A 24,401-nucleotide genomic window follows, 5' to 3' on the forward strand; every position below is an offset into this window, starting at 1 on the left:
AACCGAACAGTGGTCGTATTCATTTCATGGCCCGTCTCCATCAGCCCAGTCGGAGCAGAACAGTAGGACGTTAAACCCCATTTCATTTCGTGGCGCATTAATTTCCTGTTTTACAATATACATTTGTATACTTGACCTTACATCACTGAACATACACACTAACAAATTACTACGCTTATCTAAGCACCATAGAAATTATGATATAAAGTGATGCGACGCAGTGCATATTTAACTAAGTATATACATCTGAAATAGGTTGTGGTGGTATTCGACAGAAACATTATTTCTGTTGATTTCCCGGTCAACAAATATCTCAAAACGTCACATTTTTAGTCTGTTTTGTCTTTGTTAGTTGAGAAAATTATCGACGTCTACAGATGTCGTAGTCTTGTTTCACTGTTTAGCTGCTGTGATTGATTTCACAGCTCAGCGCTGTATCAGAACCAAGAAACCGTTATAATACCTAAAATACAATAAAACAGCTATTTACATTTGAATAGAAATTTCATACTGATGACCTACAGTTTATAACAAAATCAATTTACCTGTTTCACGGTATATTTAAATACATATAACAGTCTCTATTGAGCAAATATGAGAGCTATATGATCAGAGACTGCAGTTGTCGAACACACGACGGTTCACGTAATGGCTTGTAGATTTTATTTTTGTTGTGCAATATTGTTATCGTTTATGTGGTGGGATTTAACCAATGCAGCTAATAGGGTTAAGAGAAAGTAAGTTTATGTTACTTATGTATAGGCCTACATGAATTTGATTTACTGAAATTGATGAAAATATTGCAAATCTGGATCATGGATTGTGGTTAAATAAAAATTCCTGCCAGACTACCTTTGGCTGTTTTCCCGTAACATATTTCGACCTGTGCTCGAGTTAGTTTTGAAGAAGTTGAGGGGTAGTATTTCTGGATGTAGCAACATAGAGCAATCGGGGGCTGGGCAAGGACGCAAAAGGTACAAATTACCACCGATATAATCTTCTTGGTGTATCATGCGGGCAACATAGGGGTAGGCCTATGCTTTAAAGAAAAACGACAGTTTTTTAATGCTAAATTGGGTGCAAATAAATAATAATAATCTGAGAACAATCTCATTATTTTAGTAATCATATTTGTATTTCAGGGCTGATTTTCTGAAGGCCTTACTCTATGATTATGATTACCAGATTCCGCCCAACTACGAATCAGGTAACATTTTCTTCTTTGCACTTTTACAGCACCAAATTATTTTATACGATTCGTGTACAATGGTAAAATGTTTATTTTTTCTTAAATATTGGATATTAGAAGGCCATCCTTCCCCGGTAAGATCATAACATCAATGTTGATTTTAACTGACAAATAATTCGTGTTTTTCGATGTCGAAGACTATGGATGATAATGATTTAGAGACTTAGCTACTCTAAATGATCGGCTAATATGCCTTTCCGGTGATTAGATGTTAAAAGTTAAATGCCGATAATTACAAGTCAAAATCCAACGTTAAACGTTTTTCTGGCTAATATGGTGGCTGAAAGCGTCCATTTAAAACGTCATGTTCCGGACGTAAAGCGGAAGTCAACGGCAAGTCAACACGACAAAACACGTGACGATCGATAACTTTTTCATTGCACTGGCTTGCCGGCGATACTCTACTTTCAAAACAAGTCGCCACTACGACAAAAGAAACTCGCCGATATCGTAAAATGAATGTTAAGATATTGCGCCTTTCATTTTTTGAAAGTTTGGATGCCCCATGCGCTCATTGACCTAATTTCTTATCCACCTATGTTTGTTTAGTCATATCCCTTGTCACGCTAAATCCATCCTTTGAATGTCAAATGTACGTAAAAGCATAAAGGAGAAATGACAAAGGCAACTGTTATGTTGATTGAAATGTCCCAGAGGAATTTTATGTGTGAAAAGCAGATAAGAAATGAACAACACTGGACAGTAAAACATTTGACATTCGACGCATTACATGCCATTTCTGACATATAAATTTATCATATCAAACATATTTAACAAGTAAACAACATTGTTTAAAGTCAACGCACTAGGACAATGACGTTGACCGTAGGCGTACGGGATGGACGATTGCGAGAGGCGAAGGAGCGGAAATTACCATATAGGGACGCCCAAGATAATTTGGAAAATTTGAGTTGTCCACTCTATGCCGACCTGAATTCCAACCATCCAATTAGACTATGCCAGCTGCATTCACAAATAACAAACAATGACCGAAAAATGTCAATTCAATTACAATTTCGTGGTATTCAATTAAAAAATAAAGTAAAATTAGCGTTTTATTAGATTTCGGGCAGTTTATTTTGCCATCTAGACGAAATAATTATTTTCTTTTTTCACTTTACCCATCTGCCGGAAAAAGACAAATTCCCCGAAAGTACCTGGTCCCCTGGCAGGTACGCTTTCAAGGGAAGGCTGGACACCCGCTCCTTTTGAGGACATTACATGATAAACATTAACGCCTTGACTTATACATTCTCATAATAGATCATCAATTCCTGTTGATAAAAATTAATTTTATTACTTTATGAAAACAGATGTTGCCTAACTCATAAATGGATGTAAACGCAATTATTAAAATACAGTCGATAAACATTGAATTGAATTATGAAGTTAATTTTTTATTCACTTAATTTGGTTATAAAAGATAAACTTGCACAATACTAACTAATGCTTAAGTGAGATCACGTATGGTCTTTAATAACTCAACGTCATTAAAAAGCCCCAAATAAAGTGGAAATAAAGTTCTGTTACTAAAGGAACGCACTTTTCCCAAATAGAGTGGAAATAAAGTTCTGTTACTAAAAGAACGCACTTGTCCCAAATAGAGTGGAAATAAAGTTATGTTACTAAAAGAACGCACTTGTCCCAAATAAAGTGGAAATAAAGTTCTGTAGGATTATTTTATCTGATATGCACACGGAAAATATGACCAAAATCCTCAGACGACAGATTTTTCAGAGAACATGCTTCACGTTTATTTAAATATTAATGATTACAATGGGTGCTGACATTCCATTTTAATTTTTCTCCAAACTCTTGTTGTTTCATAATATGCTATGCTGTATAAAGGCATACCTGTACTCCTATATCATGCGGAAATGGTGATCCATTTTAAAATTAGATGTCGATTTTAATATGTGCATGGTAAAATACATTAATTACAAATATTACAATAGGGGGTAGTATTGCATAAGGGATTAAGAGAAATTTTATTACAATTATTACATTTATTACAATAAGGGTTAAGTAAAATTATATTACAATTATTACATTTATTACAATAGGGGTTGTTATTGCAATAGGGGCTATAACATCGCTTACTTGGTCTCAGTAAAGGAGCCGGGGGGGGGGGGGCTCTACATACATTAAGTCCTCGTCGGACAAATCGCATAATTTATGGCTTCGGTGTTTACCAGGGGAGAGATCGGAAAAGTTCGTAATATGTTATTCTTGGAAAATCCCAGTGCTGAAGATTTGGCAATCTTGTTTTAGGCCGTGCTTTATAGAAGAGAATTGGAATCTCCCATTATTTCAGTAAGATATGTAGACCATTATTTCATTAAGCTATATATATTGTTGAGATTTAAAATGTTTATTGACTATCAATTGTTTTGTTATTATTTTAAAACTAAGTTATACATGTACTAAACAGCAAAAAAAAAAACCCAAAAAACAAAAAAAAAAACGTCAGTACGATTTCAAAATCAGAGAGGCACTTTAATCAAATCATTCTAAAAAACGACTTACTAAATGGATCAAAGCACTTTTTTGTGAACAAAATGTTGACGCATTAGTGATTAATTCATCACAATTCCAAGACATTACGAGAAGGTTTAGAGTCTGTACACTGTCTATACATCAGTATCTATCTGGTGTGTCCACCGCGAGTGTCAATAACAGCAGCGCAGCGTCTGTGCATGGAGTGGACCAGACGACTGATGAACGCCATTGGCACCTGGAACCCCACTCTCAGAAAAGCCTGGCGCAATCCATCGGCTATCTTTGGTCTCGGTACGATGTTATTAAGTCTCCTCTGAATTTCATCCCAAAAATGTTCAATCGGGTTTAAGTTCTGACTAAGGGCTGGTCAGTGCATAACGTTGACACTGTTCTGCTGTAGAAAGTCCCGAGTAACTCTGGCGGGGTGGGCATGGGACATTGTCATGCTGGAAAACGTTGTTTCGATGACGTGCGAAATGTGGTATGACGTGGGGTTTGATGTATCGCACTGCTGTGATACCGCCTCCTCTCCCTGGACCAAGATTTTGGAACCCCACAGGACCCACTCTCTGGTTCAGTCCGATTCCACCTCAAACCATTATGCTTGGACCTCCACATGAATCTGGCCACGTCGACGCCGTATTCTGGTCCTGCCATCTGCATTTGATACGCAATACCGACTCTCATCTGTGAACAGATCAGTTCTCCATTGCCTGTGTCGCCAGTTCTGGTGTTGTTGGGCAAACCGTAGATGTTCACGTCGATGGCGAGGGGTGAGGATCGGTCCACGACTGTGACACTACGGTGTGTCGTTAAATAGATGAATTATGAATTACTTCCACTTTGTGATACGGTCCGTGATACTAGGGTGACACTATCGTCTAGGGCTTTCTTTGACTTGACGCTGCGATCAATTGACTGTGGAACACACTTTTGACGTTAACTATGTTTTTATATCTTTATAACATCCATAATACAGGAAACTACACACACATCTATGACATTAAATATAAGCTAAATATAAGTTCTCTTTCCCCAGCTTGTGTTTACTAGATTACGATTAACATCATTCTCATTACCCCACCATTTCGTAGGACAAGTTTACTGACGGTACCCCTCAACGTCATATGGCTCTCCTACGACTTAACGGGATGGTCTAATCCAAGTGGTATCTAAATGATGTCCGAATGATGTTTGTTTCCCAGCCTCTCGGCCTAGGAGGCTGTGGGTATCAATGATATCTGAAGTGAAATGTAACTCGCTCGTTCTTATATAAAGATGATACGTGCATGAGTCAGTATTGAGCCCCGGGAAATTGACCAGGTAGTTCCTTTATCAGATTGGTCAGCTGCACAGATGCTACCCTGGATTTCAACACAGTGTACTTTTATGGGCACCTAGGAGGGCGGCTAACCACGTTTCTAACGTGAGGGATTACCATATTTGGATTATCAGACTATGATGTCATTGCCCGATTTTAAACTACCAGACTTATCCTTGTTAACCTAGTTCTCGTTGTCACTGGTACCAGTTAACGACTTCAATACATTAACCAGAACATCTTTACAGAACTTAGGTAACCTCTACAGTATAAGGCACTATAGTATACGGTAAGGTCTACGGCAATGGATGTTCTCTATGGTGAGATGTCGACGCACTTTATCGGTACTGATGGGTCTTCCGTGTATTCCCACTGTTTGGCGTGCCTGTGTGAAGGGATTCTGCACGTGCTGTCGCACAACATGGCGGTCTTGTGTAGCACTATCGTCGTTGCGACATTGTTTTTAAATTTATAGACAAGGAATGGAGAAATAAGATGGCTTTATATTTCATTAATTAATATCTTTGGCAAGTTAGTAATTTCAAACATATTCACATGTGTAGTGTGTACTAAATCAACTTATGGTATAAATGACATATTGTTATATAAAAAAGAGTTATTTAGCCATAACATGTGGCTATAAAATACCCCGAGATTACACGTGAGTAAAATTATTCTAATTGGATCATTTAGCTTAAAGTAACCAATCATATCGTTAATTACACAAGTTCAGGGCCATGATCACACTTGATTGTGCGTGATATTCATATGGTTATAAGAGAAATCGTGGAACTTTGTAAGACAGACTACCATTAGATTCCAGATAGGTTCCATCTGAGTTCCTAGACAGCCACGAGGCTGGATAGGGTTGAGAAATGGTTTTAGCTAGTATTGTTATCTTTTATGCTTGTATCCATATGTATTCGGCTATGCTATATAATGTAGAAGCGAACTGTTGCATTGTTATTCCTGGTAAGACAAACGTCTTAAGAAAACAGTAAGAAAACCAGTAAGAAGTAAACACAACGTGAAGCAGAAGTAAAGACAGTTGAGAAATGGTTTTAGCTAGTATTGTTATCTTTTATGCTTGTATCCATATGTATTCGGCTATGCTATATAATGTAGAAGCGAACTGTTGCATTGTTATTCCTGGTAAGACAAACGTCTTAAGAAAACAGTAAGAAAACCAGTAAGAAGTAAACACAACGTGAAGCAGAAGTAAAGACAGTTAGAGACAAATTCTAGACGATCACAAGGCTACAGAAATATATAGTAAGAAAAGATGCATGGGTCTACGTAGGATGTGGCGACCGGTTTGTGTAGTCTGCTCTCCACGTCAGACAAAAGACTCATGGTGCTACACTTGTCGCCTTGTGGTAACCCTTGGTCTACCAGTTCGGGGGCGATCATCCGTGGTGTTGGTGGCCCGAAAGCGTTGCTGAAGCTTGTAGATGGTCCGAACATTGACCTGGAAGTGATTGACAACGGCTTGTGCAGTGTGGCCAGCGTCGAGTCTTCCAAGCGCCTGGTTCCTCTGAGCTGTCGTGAGTCGTGGCATACTGCTGACGTTGTAATGTGAATGATTCAACCAGGTATGGGGTTGCATTTTATAGGACTAGTCCCGGTGAACAGCACGTGCAGCATGAGTTACATGGAAATCATGGAGAACACATTACCATCTCAGAAGTCAGGTTGCGTTTTTGAGAACATTTCCTGGGTTCAAATCTCTGTTTGGGAAGGAGCCTTATTGCTCAGGTACAGTTGGAGATGTGGTCACAAATATACAATAAAAACATTTGGCAAGTTGTATGCAATGCGTCTATTCAGAGTAACATACCAACCTGACGTTTCTTTTGCTGCTTAGTATATATAGATTATACTATTTGCATTTTCCGATAATTCTGACGATAAACAGACATTGAAGATATTTAATTATTGTAAGTGCATGGCAAATTATTAGGTGTTTCAACTGCCATTTGGAAATAAACCAATAACAATAGTTTAGATAAAAATCGCTCATCATAATAATAACGTTTACTTGTACAAAAAAGAAAAATCGATTGCCGCAATTAAATGCCAAATGGGTTGCTTAGCCTTATAAAGCCGGCGCGCAAATGTCACAATAGTTTCCTCAAGATATTGGGGGGGGGGGGGGATGGCCGAATGGTTAGCACGCGTACGCTGTATCATACGGTCTGTCATTGAGTCAACTGGAGGGGTTTCGATTTCCCGGTTGTACGTGACAAAGAGTAGGGTCGCCTGTCCAACCTCGTGGGTTTTCTCCGGGTTCTCCGGTTTCCTCCCACTGCTAAAGACCCCTAAGCGCAAGCGAATTATTGAAATAAAATTGAACCATGTGTTAGTCCCGAAATGACCTAGTTTATGTCGAGTGGACGTTAAACCCCATCTCTCTCTCTCTCTCTCCTCAAGATATGAATTTTTCTCTGTATGGTACAACATTGCACATGAGTTTCGCGTTAGCACCGCTACTACCCGCAAAAATACTCATGTTTATCGTTGCCCGACGGAACCACCTTTTTTTAACCACGATCGCTGACGATAAACCTTTTATTTTCCAGGTACTCGATCTTGATGTGGTTTTCTGCAAACGAATTCCAAACATGAAATTTCGGTATTTACAACCGTTCGAATCGACATTTTTTTCCGGAGCCTTACTCGGTAATAATTAATGTTATGAAATAAATCCTGACATGGCAAAGTCTATGGAATATACGTATCCATGATAAAAGACTATACTGTGTATCCCCACACCCCCACCCCGGCCAAAATAGACTGTTTGTATCTCGTAGTGAAAAATGCAGTCAGTAGTATGAAGAACGGAGGGACTTCAAGAACACATATGTAATGAATCATCCCAATGGCGTGTTAGATTTTTACACAGAGAGACGTCTTGCAGAGCATTCGAAAGGAGAAATCGTTGTCAAGAGTATTTGAGGTGATGGTAACAGGCTGTCACTGCCGACACGTAGTAAACCCGCATATTGGAACAAACACATATTTTACTAAGCAACTGCAAAGAGGACGCTATTAATTATAATCTCTTTGATGACAAAACAAATGAATGAACAAATTATGCAAGCTTCTCCTTACGACTATAAGATTGACTGATTGACTTAACTGCATCTGATTGAATTAACAAGATCAAGTGTTAAAACGAAAAAGGAATCGTCCAAACAGATATCGCTTTTGTATGGCTGTGCGACGAACTCTAACGACTAGCAGACAGAAGGCATGAAATTCTTCTGGACGATGTATGGAAGCGGTAATGGGGGAACTTCCGGAAGAATGATCAACACCAAATCAACAATAATTCCACTACAGTCGACGCACAGCGTTCAAGGGACAATATAAGCACAACTGGATAATACGGCCACGTTTTTCCGACAACAGATTACCATAATGATTGAGCCCGAAGTATTCATTAGATTGGCTGACAGTGCGAAAGACTTACAACATATATCTCGATAGAATTCGCGTGATAATATCTTCTCCGGACCTTTCAACTTTTTGTCTGCATTTCCCAGGCACTGTAAACCGGCCATGGCGTGGTTTTCTGCAGACGAATTCCGAAACATTACTGAGTAATTACGCTATAGTACCCATGCCATAAAACCATGCTGTGTATCCCCCAATTGGGGAGTTAAAGCTTAGCTCTCTAGGGACAATGATTCTAGGCGTATAAACTCTTCTAAAAAAACAAGTTTTAATATAATACTATACCCTATGTCCAGACAATATTATTAAACATAATTACTATTAGGTTGGGAAAATGTCCAAACCCTTCAAAGTAAAGCAGAGTGGCCGTGAGAGTTATTAATCAAGTGATCTCAAGTGATGTTACCACAGCTTTCATGGTATTATTCTATGTGTATATAATTGAAAATCCTGTATTTGAAAATTTCAATTCATCAATTGATTTTTCTTCCCGGTTTCATCAATCTTTAGGGTTTATTTAACTATTGTCTGGGTCACTGGGGATTTAAATTCTAAAACTCTTACCAATAAAAGTGTTATGCCAGGTTTCTTGAAATTGATTTCCCTGTCAAATATTCCCCCAAATAAAAAAAGTCGTCTCTTGTTACATCGTACCTTTGTCGAGTGGATGTAAAACCCAGTGATCATATTATAGACTACTACCCATCCCGTTTACAGTAGGATTGTATAAAACACCAGTGATCGAACCACAGACTACACTCATCCGATTTCCAGTAGGATTATGTAAAACCCCAGTGATTTCATTATAGACTACATCCATCCGATTTACATTAGGATTATTTAAAACCACAGCGATCTCATTATAGACTATACACCCATCCGGTTTACAGTAGGATTGTGTAAAACCCCAATGATCAAACCATAGACTACACCCATCCGATTTACAGTAAGAGGGTGAAAGGGAATTGTTTCCCACTCTTCGACATGACCGCGGATTGACAAGTTCGAATATATTTTCAATCTACAGATTATGACCTCTGTCGGTTTATAGTTGATCATCTCAAATAAAGATTTCTGATAAATTATTATTTTATAAGTAAATGCTACATTCAACACTAGTTCTGTCAAAATATCAACGTTATGCACATTTAATTTATGTTTGAGGTGATCTTGAATAACGTCATATTCTTAAGGGCCATTTAGTGGATCGTACTAGCACCCGTTCAAGTGTCTACTTGTGGTCTATCCAGAGATCACAAACAGAAAAGAATCGTGGTCGTGGAGTTGGAAGTGCTGAAACGTTTTTTCACGCCCTTTATTGGACAAATAAAGTGACGCCATCTTGTGACCACACCTGAATTTGGGTAGGGGGAGCCGGAGGGAAGGGCCAATGTTCAGTGTTGGAAAATAATATGTTTACACTAACAAGATGGTGCCACTTTACTATGACCTTCATGATACGAGACCATGGCCTCAATAATACGAGATTTTATTGACCAGTTAGTGAATAATTATGTAAATAAATACTATATTTATATTTCAGACCAGCCGTGTAATGTAACAATGAAGTTGTTTATAGAAAGTTTTCATTCAATCAGTGAGACAGATATGGTAAATATATCTATCAATCATATTATGTAGAGAACAATTGTTACACTGAAAGACCGTGACTACATCAATTATTCTGTTTTACTCACATTTGAAAGCACAATAATCGAGACTTAAAGACAAATATCCTCGGAAAATATGAGAGAAAGAGAGAAATGAGATTTAACGTCCATTCGCCACAAACCTGGTCATTTCGGGACTAACATATGGTTCAATTTTGTTTCAATAATTCGCTCAGGCGTAGGGGTCTTTAGCATTGGGATGAAACCGGAGGACCCGGAGAAAACCTACGAGATTGGGCAGGCAATCGAAACCACGCCAGTTGACTCAACGACAGACCTTATGATACAGCGCGCACGTGCTAACCATTCTGCCATCACCCCCCCCCCCCCCCAACCCCGGAAAATATGAAATGTGGTAGCTCCAGGTACTCTTTCAAAAACACTTTTTTGAACAAAACAATTCCGATTAACTTTGTCCACATTTAATGTGCACCCTCTACAGGTCAGAATTGGTATCCGATTTTGACGAAACTTTAAAAACTATAGGTTTATATCCCAAAGATCTAGGTTCCTTTCGATATTGGCATGTATCGAACCATACCTTTGTGGGTTAATGCCCCTTATTGTACAAAAAATACCACGTTTTTAGCATTTGGGCCATTTCGAGATCACATTTTTTTATCCGATTTTGATGTATGTTTATTCACCAAGGATCCCGGTTCCTTTCGGTTTTCGACGCCTGTCGGATCGTAACTTCCTGGATTATGGCCCTTGATTGTACGAAAAATCGCTTTTTCAACTTGTTCTCTGTCCATCTCTTGCAAAACATGGGTGTATCTTGTGTTGATCAAAATATCGTATATATTTATTGAACATATCGTATATATTTGTTGAAAATAGGGTATATATTTGTTAAAAAATATCTTAAATTGAGTTATAGAAGTGAAAACTAAAAACCCAGTCGTATATCATGACAAGATGCGATAGAAATGGCACGCTTAAAATAAAGTAGATCGTAACATATTTTGTTAACCGTTGACATTCCTTGCACATTTTAAAATCTGCGACTCTGTGGCTACGAGTCTTATCATTGGGGCGTATCTTTTACTTAGTTCCAGGTGCAGTATCTAAAGTATTATTTTAAAAAAATTGCAAGAACGGTAACAAATAAAACATATGACGAGATCTGTTATAATATAGACCTAATGTTCAAATAATTTTAAAATAGTATGACCCTATTAGTATACATATATTTCAACAACATGAAATAAGCGTTTTTGTAGTCGCACCTACAACATAGACATACGGATCATACACATTAAACTGCCGTCATACCAAAAGGTCGTCATACAAAAAAGGTCATCATACCAAAGACATCCTGGTCCAAAAATTGTTATAATCGATAAGCTTAACTTAAGGTGTTGATATATACTTATATATATACTTTCTATATGGATTTCGCTACTTCTTCTTATTTTTGTCCAATTGTATCTGACATTGGCTGTTGTTTTTTGGGGGGCTTTAATATTGTTAATTACCACCTGGTAAAAGTAATGAATTGTCGTTTTTGTGATCAGATAGATTTCAGATTGGAATGCAAAGCTTGAAATGGAATGGACAGATATTAAGAATTGTATTCATTAGCTTGTATCAAAATAGCTACAATGATGGATGCATTATCCGAAGTACTGCAACTAGTTTGGTATTTGAAATAACCAGTAAACAGGCCAGCTGTTGCGTTATGAAGAGAACTTTAATTGTCTATATTCCATGGTTTGTAATTCAAGTTGTGCATTGCGGAAACTACAATTCAAACTACATAATGAATAAAATATAAAAAAATCTACACCGGCTGAACTGCTCCTTTCAGCTCATTTTACTTACAGCGACAAGAAGTCTGGAGTTTGCCATGACAATCGTACTGATCAGATCTATTTATGAAGGATTCGGTTGACATGATCTGTATGTTTAACTCGCAACACTACTGTGGTAATGTGTCTATCACATTATAAAAGTACACCGAATTGTGTTTACGTGTTCAATTTTATTCTCATTTAATTTCAGCAATTTGTCACTGACGTCATCATAGAACAGAGATGGATAGATCCAAGGCTGGATTTTTCTGGAGTGATCGAGTCTCCATTTTTCGAACTCGACACAAAAATGATGAATCGAATATGGGTTCCTGATTTATATATACCTAATGAAAAGAGTGCCTACTTTCACGAACTAACATTACCAAATAAAATGTTACATTTACACAGTAACGGCAGCGTCGTTTACAAAGCCAGGTAAATAACACATTGTTTAAAGGACTAACCCACAACCGGTTTAATTTGGCACAAAAAATTCACGAATTCCTTATCATTTCAGCAATTATGTACATGTATAAAATTATATAGTTCTTCAGAAACATGCACACATCGTCAATGCATATGGTATACATGTAAATTTTATTTTTTTAATAATATTATTCAAAGAAACAGATACATCCATGACAAAAAATACGAAATGACTGAGTTAAGGTGCATTTTGCATACCGATAGTCCATTGGCCAATCACGCTATTTTACCGAGATTTCGCCTAATAGTTTGGATGCAGCTATGGCGGGTGTGGCGCCAGGCAGGGTAAGCTTACTCTTCCGGACACCTGTTACCACTGTTTGTCGTGTATTTTGTACACCGTGAACAGTCCATATGCTGATTACACTATTTTGCCTTATTACACTTTTTTGCCTATACCGTTTTTTTAGGACTTCGAATTTTGTCTAATGGTTTGGATTGTTCGTACTTGGTTTTATTTCATGTCTTGAATAATCTGCTTTTTAATGATAACCCATAAAAACCAGCAAAAATTACACAATGTACACTGGTTTATTTCCAATATTGCTTCAAAGTTACTGACAATTTATTTTCAACCAAACAGTCTGAGAAAGGCTTTAAAGCTTTACTTAGTGTTTGAGAAATAATTTCATGATAACGGTCATAAGACCGTTTTAGCTATAATTGTAGGGATTGCAATACTAAAAGTGTACTAACTGTATGTAAAAGGAATCGCAGTCACATGGCGTTTTCTAAATCGAAACATTTATTAAAACGGCGATATTTCGAGCATTAAATAATATATGACCCCAAAATATGTATACGATAGCGTATAGGGTCAATAGCGCAATATATTTTAACATACTATGATTGTTATGGTGATTTTACCCCTAAAAAGACAATTTAATTGAATCAACGCACTCTGTTGTATGTCGTCATTTTATTTTAAATTTGGAAGGCCTGTAAAGTTGTTCAGATGGGATAAAAAAAAAATGCCGTGTAAAAGTAAGTGTGCACATAAAAGAGCCCCTGACGGATGGAATTCGAAATAAGAGCAGGCCGTAGTGCCGCTGTCCAGGCAAAATTTCCGACATTAGCCCAATTGATGCAGAAAAGAGGGACTTTAAACTCCACTTCATTTCATATCATTTTTAATGATGAGACGTAACTAAATATATATAAGTTTAGGTCCAAGAAAATAAGGAATTGGCTAACGAAATAAGACACTAAATCTTGAAGAATTCATTTTCAAATAAAATGACGTCTAAGACATTAAAGTTACACGACTTTGCCCAGCATATTTATATAGGTCTGTATAGGTAAAAATTTAAAGGGAATAATTCTACATGACTAAAAATGTGTGGGTTGCTAACACGGCTAATTATTTCTTTAGTTTCCATCTAGATTGATGCGAGTTGCCTTAATATAATCATAGTGTCTGCTTCTATTTTTCAGAATCACACTGACAGCCGCCTGTTATATGGACCTAAGAAAATATCCCTTAGATACCCAAATATGTTCCTTATATTTTCAAAGTTGTAAGTAAAATCGCCTTGTTTCACGGTTTTTTTTTATAAAAAAGTATTATCCTACATAGTTGCAACATGCTACACGAATAAAAATACTATATTACACAGATTACAATGCTACATTACATTACATTATTAACAATAACATAGTGTACAGTTTATGATACTATATTGCACAGTGTATGATACAGGGCCTTGTTTCTCAAAATCCTAACTAAAGATAAAATCCAATTTTAGTAGATACTTCAATTTTGATTGGCTAAGAACTAAAATCGATCTAATATAATCCAATCAAATTACTTAAATTTGGATTTTATCTTAGTTAAAATTTCGTGAAACAGGCCCCGGGTTAGAACTATTACACAGTTTATAATACTATATTGTACAGTTTAGACCAGTGTTTTACACAGTTTATGATACTATCGAGCAAATGATAAAGACAATGTGCATAAGGGGGTATAGAAATCATATCGTTGAAAGGACTTCAACCTGAAGTCACGGAAAAACCAACCGATAACCATTTCCTTTTTCGAGAAGCCTTCGTAGTCAATATCCAGCGACCCAAGCATCAATATCCGGACTACACGCCTTTAGATATGACAGCTTTAATCATTGTGTTTCCTTCGAACGTGTACTTGATTGTTTCTCCGTGGCATTAATCGTTGTTACTTTTTTTTTTGAATTTCTGGGGAGTGGTGGCCGGTGGGGAATGAATACAAGGGTGGGGTGGGGGATCTGAATATGAATTTAATTATATATCAACAGGAAGCTTGTTTGTCAACTTACTTTGTTATTTGCAAAAGAAGAATGCTTTTGTCTGAATAATATTTTTAGGAAAAATCATACGAGAATCGTATGTGTGCGATAAGAAAGAAACTTGCTCTCAAACCAGCGATGTGTGTACACGCATTTGTGTTTGTCAGATAAACGATACATATTATCTATATTATATAGAGAGGATTAAATATATTCCATCGTGTAATATTTAGATTTTTCTGTGTGATTGAACATTACCATCGGATAGTTTTTGTTTGCCTAAGTCCGTGTTGAAAAGCCAATGTTATGGTTACTGAGAATAACAGATCATGAAATATATTCCATATTGTCGAATCTGGTCGTTGACTGCATAGAATTTCTCTGGTTTTTATGTATTATCATCTTACTAATACCTTTCGGATCCATACTTTAATTTTTGTCAAGCCAGAAAAAATACCATTATTTTCATGTAGAGATAAATTTTAATATTGGAACAGGCGAGTTAATTAACCCCCAGGGGACACATCGTTAGGTATTCATAACACTGAATTATAAAACACGTGGTATCAAATTAATGTGATTGATTTCCACGATAAGTATCTAGTACGGTTTTTATTGTTTTATGGTATTAGTTGGCGTAGATATCGGGAAAAATGTGACTTCTGTCGAAAACACGATAATCTCTCATTAATCAAAGCGGATCGCTTTATAGCTATGGTCTCTAAAAACATTTCATAAAAATACAAAGGGTCAAAATATGTTTGATTTAGGTCAAAATCATGTTTTGAACTGGATTACAATGGAGTGTAATTGCGATTAGAATTGGACAAGAGCTACGCTCTACACTTAATGGATTGGAATTGGGTGCCAGCACCCTGTTTGTGTCATTTTAAAACTAATGATAATTTCCTTTGCTTTAATAAAGTATACAATGCAAATGTTAAGCTTTAGGCAGAAGTTGGTTGGCCTGTCGTTCACAGTGAAGATAACTTCCAGAGTTATTCCCCTTTGTTATGAAATCTTGTTATCACCACAGAGGCTTCAATTATGATCTGGGCAGTCTGAACTGAACATATTGATTGTGAGAAAGAACCGTATTAATATGTAACGATTTTACGATTTTTGATAACTCCGATCTTTCTGATGTTGATATGGATTGTCTACCTTCCAATCGAACAGGGCAGAACATAGCAGTCCCCCATCCTTTTTCTCGGATCCAGTAGTAGTAGTAGTAGTAGTTCTTGGTGTTTAACGTCTGCTTCCACATAAGTGATATCGCAGACAAGACATAGGAGAGCCGAAGCTGATTCCTGTTTTTAGAATATGATTTTGCAATCTTTCCATTTGGCATTAGGCCATGGATTTGGTTTAGTGGGAAGTTCTTCCCTATATTTAATATAAAACATATCGTTTGGTAGATTATTTCGTCTGCTTCTGGATTGGTAGAGTCATCGTTTGGGGTTAGTGTTTAGGTGCCAGGCCCGTCTTGTCGTGGCCTCCCCTTACTCCACTATCCCACTCTTTGGGCTTGGTATCAGTTTTATTTGCAGAATAGTGTTTAGGTGCCGAGTTCGTCTGATCGTAACTCCCCCTTACTCCACTATCCTGCTAGTTTGGTAGATGTCATCTTTGAGGGGTTTGTGTTTAGGTGCCAGGCCCGTCTTATCGTGACCTCCCCTTACTCCACTATCCCACTCTGTAGGTTTGGTGTCTGTTTTTGGCGGAATAGTGTTTAGATGCCGAGTCCGTCTGGTCGTGACTCCCCCTTACTCCACTATCCTGCCAGTGTGGTATAAATCCTCTATGTAGTTTAGTATTTAGATGCCGAGCCCGTCTAGCCGTGACCCCCTCTTACTTCACTATTCTACTTAGTCCAACTGTGTCCATTAGGGCGTGGATTTGTTCGAAGATTTGCAGTTTCAAATCTGGTCTCGGGAAGAGTAGATTCTTAGTGTTGAATGGTATGTTGTTAGTCTCCATTGTTCTCACTAGGTCCATTCTTTCCTCCTTGTATACCTCGCAGTCTACCAGGACATGGTTGGTGGTACATTCTTCTCCGCACTCACAGATGATAACTTGGTGTTTGTAGTCTCGCAGCCGCTCTTTCACCCTTAGCATCGATATAAGTCTACATATATCTCTTCTAGGGTGATTGAGTGTTGTCTTTGTATAGATCTTGTCATCCAGCCGGAATCTGTATGTGTCAAGTTCAACGAGATTTAATTCCCAGATTGAATTGACCTGTCTTTTGACCATACTGTAGATTTCCGTGGTGCTGTAGTCTATGGTGCGGAGTGGTGCTGTGTCCTTGAGACCTTCATTGGCTCTCGGATCCAACCAACAAGCCAAAGATATACATAAAATTATAAAGAGACTTTACAGAGATTATTAAAAATATTTTCATAAGTAACAGTCTTTCCATTTGAGCTGTTGCTTCCCGCGGTTGATGGCAATAACGATAATTTTAAGTAATTCCACATAATTTTTCCGACTAACTAGCATTAGGTATCTGTAGTTGTGTTACTGTATGCATTCTACCTAATATTTCAACACAGCGGTAGAAAAATGTTCATCACGTAGGGTTAACGATGCTATATCGCGTCTGTTTAGATATCGTTTGTTTTTAACCCAGGCAATGTGCAGCGTTAGCCTTTATACCATAAAGTTACATTTTAATACGGGTTGATTCACGTCTTGGGATTTTATATATATACAAATTATTTTAATAACAAAAGTATACAAGGCCATCAGATCCATATTAAAATACACCATAAACTGTAAATGTTATATAATTCAGTAACTGGGGACAAACATAACAGTAAATGTCTAACAATATTATTACACTTTTACTAAGCTAGCACTAATTAGCTTTATACGATATAAAATTCATAACAGTTACATTAACACACAATCAAACTCGATGTCAAAGCTAGTAATCTACTAAGGATTTAAAATTGCTACCAAATTATCCTGGTCAGACACTATAGAGATATTTTATATCTACTTGTCCCATAGGTTACAGATAGTTTGTCCCATGAATTACATATATGTATAGAAAAAGAACTGTTTATGTATAATTTGTCCTACAAACTGGCTATACTTCTTCCCAGAATAGCTAAATTAACTATGAACCGAAACAGATATTAACCTAAAGGATTTAGTCTTTAAGACTTTTACTACGCCTTGTTTAAAGTGTGATTCTGCCTTAAGACTACTTAAATAATAATGAATGGTGTCAATTCTGTGCCTGCAGAAAAAATAGGACGTTAAACCCCTTTTCATTTCATTTCAATACTGTGGGACATTTGCAGGACATTTTTTATATACGACTTTTGCTAGGATTTGTCTAAACGTGTGACCCTGCCTTAAGACTACTTTAATGCATATAATGGATCATGTCAATACGTGCAACATTTGCCACATTTGTTTGCATTCTTTGGCAGACACACAAAGCTAAAACAGAAATATTGGCCAATAACCCTTGTATTTGTAAGATGGAAAATTACATGCTAAAAACCGTATTAAACATACTGTCCCTCCAGCTTTAATCAACTGGTACTTAAAAATAAAGTGCTCGCGGTATAGCTATGTCGTCCGCGGAGTAATTGCAAGTGGTCGGAATTTCACTGTCTTTAATTTTGTTTAAGTGTACAAGATTTGCCAAGACCTAACTGCTTGATGTCATGCCATGAGTTGGCAATCCCTGACTTTATTTTTCCATTTTGGTGTAGACCACGTTAAAAGCTTTAATAACGGACTATCGTTACAAGTATATATCCCGGAGAGAGCCGGCGATCGAAATCTCACCGGATCCTTTGCTTATGTGGAAATAAATCAAATAATTCTAAAAACTAGCCTGAAGACAGTGAACTAGAGATCCGAATGTTTATTGGTTTGAGGAAAGAAGATGTGCTGCGCCGTACGCGGTCGATTGATCATATTTTTAAACAAAGAGGCCTACAAAAAGGACCTCAGACCCCACCCCACCCACAAATCAACTCCACTTTCCAGCATAGTATTATTATATTTATTAATTGACTATTCAAAAACCTGGCAACAATTGTAAAAGTGCCATGTACGTCTTTTCTATCGTGTATTCAGAGTTGGACGAAGAAAAAGGATTATGCCAAATGCATCTCCATTGGCATTTCAGACCTGTTGATCTCCTGCCTTTTATTTTACAGTTTCCTACAGTACAAGTAATGTGGTGTTTGTATGGGGTCCTAATCCCATCAACAATAAAAACGTGAAAAAGACTTTACCAAAGTTTGAAATTATAAATACAACAGTCGGCGAGTGTAGTAATACTTTTGAAGGTGAGTGTGCTTTTAGACCAATCACTTTCTCTAGGGTTTTGAAAAACACGTCATCACGATCGATAACGCGTTAAAAGGTTGAAAGTGTCAAGCAATAATTTAACTGTAAACCTACGTTTCGTATTCGTCTGAGCTCACATAATATGCCACAAGAGACGTTATATGAGAAGTGAACTAGAATAAGTGGTAATATAACATAATACCACGTGTTGTGACCCGATTCTTAATTATGCAAGTGCCAACTGTATTACCATATCTCTACAGACAATGAAAATAAAACCACCAAACAAGCCAACAGTGAGACTGATGTTCCCCCAAAATAAATAGATGACACATATTAATTAATTAAGTGCACAATTTAGCTTTCGAAAAGTATCGAACAATCAAACTGATTATCTAAGCAGAGAGAGAAAGAAATGGGGTTTAACGCCCACTCGACACAAACTAGGTGATTTCGGGGCTACCATGTTTCAATTTTATTTCAATAATTCGCTTGCGCGTAGGGATCTTTAGCATTGAGAGGAAACCGGAGGACCCGGAGAAAACCCACGAGGTTGGACGGGCGATCCTACTCCTTGTCATCACGCTCCATAAGTTATCTTGTCCCAAAGCCTCGACCAGTGAAATTGCTTAGTTTTGCTTAGCTTTAGTGGAAAATGTTAAATTAATTTAGCATTTAATTTTGGAATTAAAGTTGGAATTTAGTTGCTGTCCGGGTAAAATTTCTCTCATAGCACACTGTATGCCGTATGACCGTTTTCATTAGCCCAATCGGTGGAGAGCAGTATGGCGTTAAACACCATTTCATTCATTCATATACTACTATATGTTAAAATTAAACTTTATTCTTTTTTACAGTTAACCATACCTGTATAAGTGTACACTTTCACCTGGCACGTAATCCAGGTTTTTATATTCTTCATGTATATATACCAAGTATACTTATAGTCATCATCTCTTGGATATCATTTTGGTTGAGTAAAGACGCCGTAACAGCCAGGGCTTCATTGGGGATCCTGACCATCTTGACGATGACCACACAAACTACTTCATCTGTAGCATCACTCCCTAAAGTTTCTTATATAAAGGTAGGAGTCTAATCTTTTGTGGCTGAGTTGTCTAACGCGTCACGAGTATAGCATCTATTTAAAGTTACGAGCGCAACCCACGTTGTTGGTTACAATGTTAGTCCCAAGAACTTGGTTTGTGTGAAATGTCTATATTTTGTCCGTAATATCATACAGTCTGCAGTTCCGCCGCATGTCATTACTGTATTCAGATGATACAAAGTATCGAATTAACAAGTACCAATAAAGGTCGCATTCTGTTCTATTTTACTATCAAGAACACAGATAAACTGCCCTCTTTGCTGGGAAATACATTTACAAATATGCCAATTTCTTATTTTTAGGCCATAGATATATGGATGGTAGTATGTTTAGGATTTGTATTTGCGGCCTTTCTGGAGTATGCTGTACTTCAGGTACTGATTAGAAGAAATTCATGTACACAACGGACCCATCTTACGGCTCCGGTTTATGAAGAGGTCGCTTTGGTGCCCACTGAAAAAGTGAGTAATTGGATTTATTAGAATATTGGACTCATGGGGGTTGGGGTTGTATAAATGGCTAACTCATGATCTACACAGTCAAGAAAGAAAAGATCTTTGTTAGTATTGCAACCTCTTCTAAAATCAACCTCCAAACTGTGAACCCGGATGTGGTTTTTTTCAATTCTTTTTGGGACAAAGTATCTCTTACATCTTAATTACTTTTGTTTGATCTCATAATTGATTTATTATTTGTTTTTGTAAATACTTACATTATATTTAACTTCGAACCTGCCTTTTATTCTCTCGATTTGAAATAATGGTCATCCATGACAAATAAAGTACTCCCACAAAAGTTTCCTGCATAGCCACCCTCAGTGGAAAAGTTCGGGAAAATAACAATTTGTTGCGAGGATCTTTGTCTAAAACATGCTACTATAAATACTTTTTTTTATGAATGGAATTTTCACATACATTATTTTCTTTAATTCAATAGGAAACCGTTGTGGAAGAAACTGGTGCTGAACCCGTTAGTAATAATCTGTATTGTGTTAATGATGGACCCATCAAAAGGAAAATCGGCGTTAAAATGGTAAACAATTAAAAACTTAATACTCCAATTACAGGCCAATTCAAAACTAATAAGAAAAAAATATAAAAAAATGTATAGAATTAGTTTGCCGATAGCATGCCAGATAGTCGAAATATCAATCAAGCCTTAGATCTTTCAAATATTTTGGAATTACTACCCAATAATTCTGTGCAGATAGAAAATTGTCGAATTCCGGATTTTCCCCTTTATCAAAGTAATAAATGTCTTTTACTTTTGTTTATGTTAAGAGCCCAGGAAACATAGGAAATTTTAAAACAAGGAGTGCATAATAACCCCTTACGGTAAATTGGAAATTGCTCAGTTGCCCAATATTACACACACTTGCAACCGCGTTTTGCTATTTAAAAGATCACTGATGGGGAGGGGCGATGGCTAGGTATGGTGCTGCCTCATTAACAAGACGTTGTCGGATCGATCCTTGTGTTGGCAAAGCAAGTTTCTACAGAACCTGGCCAGGATCAACGTCTAGTTGTTCGAATGGAAAGAAAATTGAAACTTGTTTAACTGAAGTTTGTGTGTATCGATATTTTTGTTAAGTTAATTTTTTTTATTCTATATTGTTTTAGGTAAAGGCTATGACGGGGTCGTTGGGTGGGGTTCCGCCGGAATGTTGAAATATTTCGAAAAGCCTTGTTTAAAACTCGCTTCGCTCGGCGTGTTCTAATATGTCCTTTAGTGATCAAGAAACGTTAAATAAAGTGATTTTTTAAATATATATTTGCAGATGAGGTATGAAAATCAAGAACCGTTTTTTTCACTACCCGACAACACCAAAACCCCTAAGCTCACCGTTTGTGCTGGACTGGATATATTTTCACGAATTATCTTTCCTACAAGTTTCATTTCATTCAATTTATTTTACTGGATATATTTTTCTTCATCTGTCATCCTGAATCAGGATATTCATACCAGTTGATTGTAAAGTCGATGACATTAGTGACATGACCAGAAAAGACACGTGGAGGCAATGCCAAATAACGTTATGAGAAAAGATAGGTTGCCAGGCAACGAAACATACGCCCACAGCAGCTAAATCGTCCGGACAGTCAACAAGAGTTGTCGCATATTTTTACTTTTTTCGGTAATGAAACATTTATAATACACTAAAATCTGATTAAGAGCAACAACTCAGAAAACCATTAGAATTTGTTTGGTTTTTATAAAGTTCTGCCCCATGCTAACGTTTTGTATACAAAACTTTTAATACTGTATCATGGATTTAGCTGTTCCAAGTCATAAAAATTCATTGAAAATCAATATACTTGCTCGTCTCAAGATCCTAAACTCTGTGTATCAATCTGAAGTCAATCGGATATTAACTTTGGCCTCTAGAGCGTCCACAAGATTTTTCAAAGTGATCAAGGGCCATAACTTTGGCAGTAATTATCAGAAATCTTTGAAAATCAATAGGATTCTTCGCCTCGTGACCTCAAACACTGTGTATAAATTTAAAGTCAATGAGATATTAACTTTAGCCTTTAGAGCATCCACAAGGTTTTTTTGAAGTGACCAAGGGCCATAACTCTGGCAGTAAATATCGAAAATCACTGAAAATGAATAGTTTTCTTCGTCTCATGACCTTAAACACTGTGTATAAATTTAAAGTCAATCAGATATTAACTTTAGACTCTAGAGCGTCCACAAGATTTTTCAAAGTGATCAAGGGCCATAACTCTGGCAGTAATTATCGTAAATTGCTGAAAATCAATAGGATTCTTCGTCTCATGACCTTAAGCACTGTGTATAAATTTAAAATCAATAGGATATAATAACTTTGGCATCTAGAGAGTCCAAAAGATTTTTTTGAAGTGATCAAGAGCCATAACTCTGGCAGTAATTATCAGAAATCGCTGAAAATCAAGAGGCTTCTTAGTCTCATGACCTTAAACACTGTGTATAAATTTAAAGTCAATCGGATATTGACTTTCGCCTATAGAGCGTCCACAAAAATTTTTGAAGTGATCAAGAGCCATAACTCTGGCAGTAATTATCGGAAATCGCTGAAAATCAATAGGCTTCTTCGTCTCATGGCCTTAAACACTGTATATAAATTCAAAGTCAATCGGATATTAACTTTAGCCTCTAGAGCGTCCACAAGCAATTGTGGACGCCGGACCGACGGACGGACAGGGGCGACGACAATATACGACCCCATTTCAATGTGGGCGTATAAAAAGCTAATGTGGGTGCTTATTAATTTTGTCCAAATTGTGTCATACTTAAAATATCAAGTACAGATTGGAACCCCAATCATTCTGTGAAAAGAAGAAAATGGTCAAATTTGGGAGATTTTTTTAAGAAACGAAGTAAACAGAAAATGACCCAAGAACCCAAAACGGCTAATGTAAAATCCAGTATGCAAATGTCGATTTACTTTTGACTTTGTTTTCCAGTTAGGCCTTAAAAGTTTTACATTGATGTACATGCACCATTAGCTTATGGAACTTGACTATTATGAAACTTGTATATATGAATTTTTGGATGACTCCTTTGTTTACGCTTCTGCATATTTCATCTAATTTAAATATGGACTCGGGACATTATTAATGTCTTAATAACGAATTAAGTCACCCTGTTTATAGTCTTTTATCTCCTTTTCCCTCCCCCACCACCTTTGCGTGGCGAATTTCGTTAACTTTTTATTGTAGAATTGAAGAAAAGGGTTTGAATTTACATTTTCTGTAAGATTTTGGTGAACAGAACCCATATTCACGATTTTCCACCGGAAGGATGAAAGTTCAGAGGATGGTTATATTGAAATGTAAGGCGGATATTGAGTTAGGTGTTTACTGGTATGCTACTTCCAGTTTGTGTATCTCAGTATTTCCATATTGAACACCATACGGCTTTTGAACAGGCGTTGCCACATGTTGCCCGAGTTGTGGTAGAAAGCGTTCAACACAACGGAAATATTGGGAAAAGTTAGAGCAAGTTTAAAGATATTAAATTGGATAATCCATAAACAGCTGTTTATTTAGAATATGGTTTGCCGTGAATGACTGCTAATAGCTTTGTCGTATTTGTCCATGTGCCACACCTGTGTTAAAAGTATATTGTCTCAATATATACTATTAAATGACACATACGATAATAACACGTTCATGGTGTTCTTTGATATCTCTGGAAGTTCTATTTAATATATAAATAAATACTACCAATGTAACCGGGTCTAATTCAAACAA

The 24,401-nt window shown here is 36.9% G+C and overlaps 1 protein-coding gene across 1 annotated transcript; it reads left to right on the plus strand.

The window, feature by feature from the left end:
- Window positions 1–599: 599 nt before the first annotated feature.
- Window positions 600–24,382, plus strand: LOC126829983 (glycine receptor subunit alpha-2). The gene is made up of 10 exons (XM_050560177.1): window positions 600–737; window positions 1,143–1,207; window positions 10,069–10,136; window positions 12,200–12,426; window positions 13,912–13,994; window positions 18,926–19,057; window positions 19,916–20,145; window positions 20,469–20,627; window positions 21,103–21,198; window positions 21,944–24,382. Exons 1-10 carry the CDS (start codon window positions 649–651, stop codon window positions 22,133–22,135), a joined length of 1,341 nt encoding a protein of 446 aa, XP_050416134.1. The 5' UTR covers window positions 600–648; the 3' UTR covers window positions 22,136–24,382.
- Window positions 24,383–24,401: the final 19 nt, after the last annotated feature.

This window comes from Patella vulgata, chromosome 8 (genome assembly GCF_932274485.2).
Source record: "Patella vulgata chromosome 8, xgPatVulg1.2, whole genome shotgun sequence".
Taxonomy (NCBI): Eukaryota; Metazoa; Mollusca; class Gastropoda; family Patellidae; genus Patella; species Patella vulgata.

Excerpts from the sequence above, each read along its gene's own strand:
- LOC126829983 (XM_050560177.1), top strand. The coding sequence starts at position 649 with ATGGCTTGTAGATTTTATTTTTGTTGTGCAATATTGTTATCGTTTATG. Across the intron at positions 738-1,142 it reads GCTAATAGGGTTAAGAGAAA|GGCTGATTTTCTGAAGGCCT; the intron begins GTAAGTTTATGT and ends TTTGTATTTCAG. Across the intron at positions 20,628-21,102 it reads CTTTGGTGCCCACTGAAAAA|GAAACCGTTGTGGAAGAAAC; the intron begins GTGAGTAATTGG and ends TTAATTCAATAG.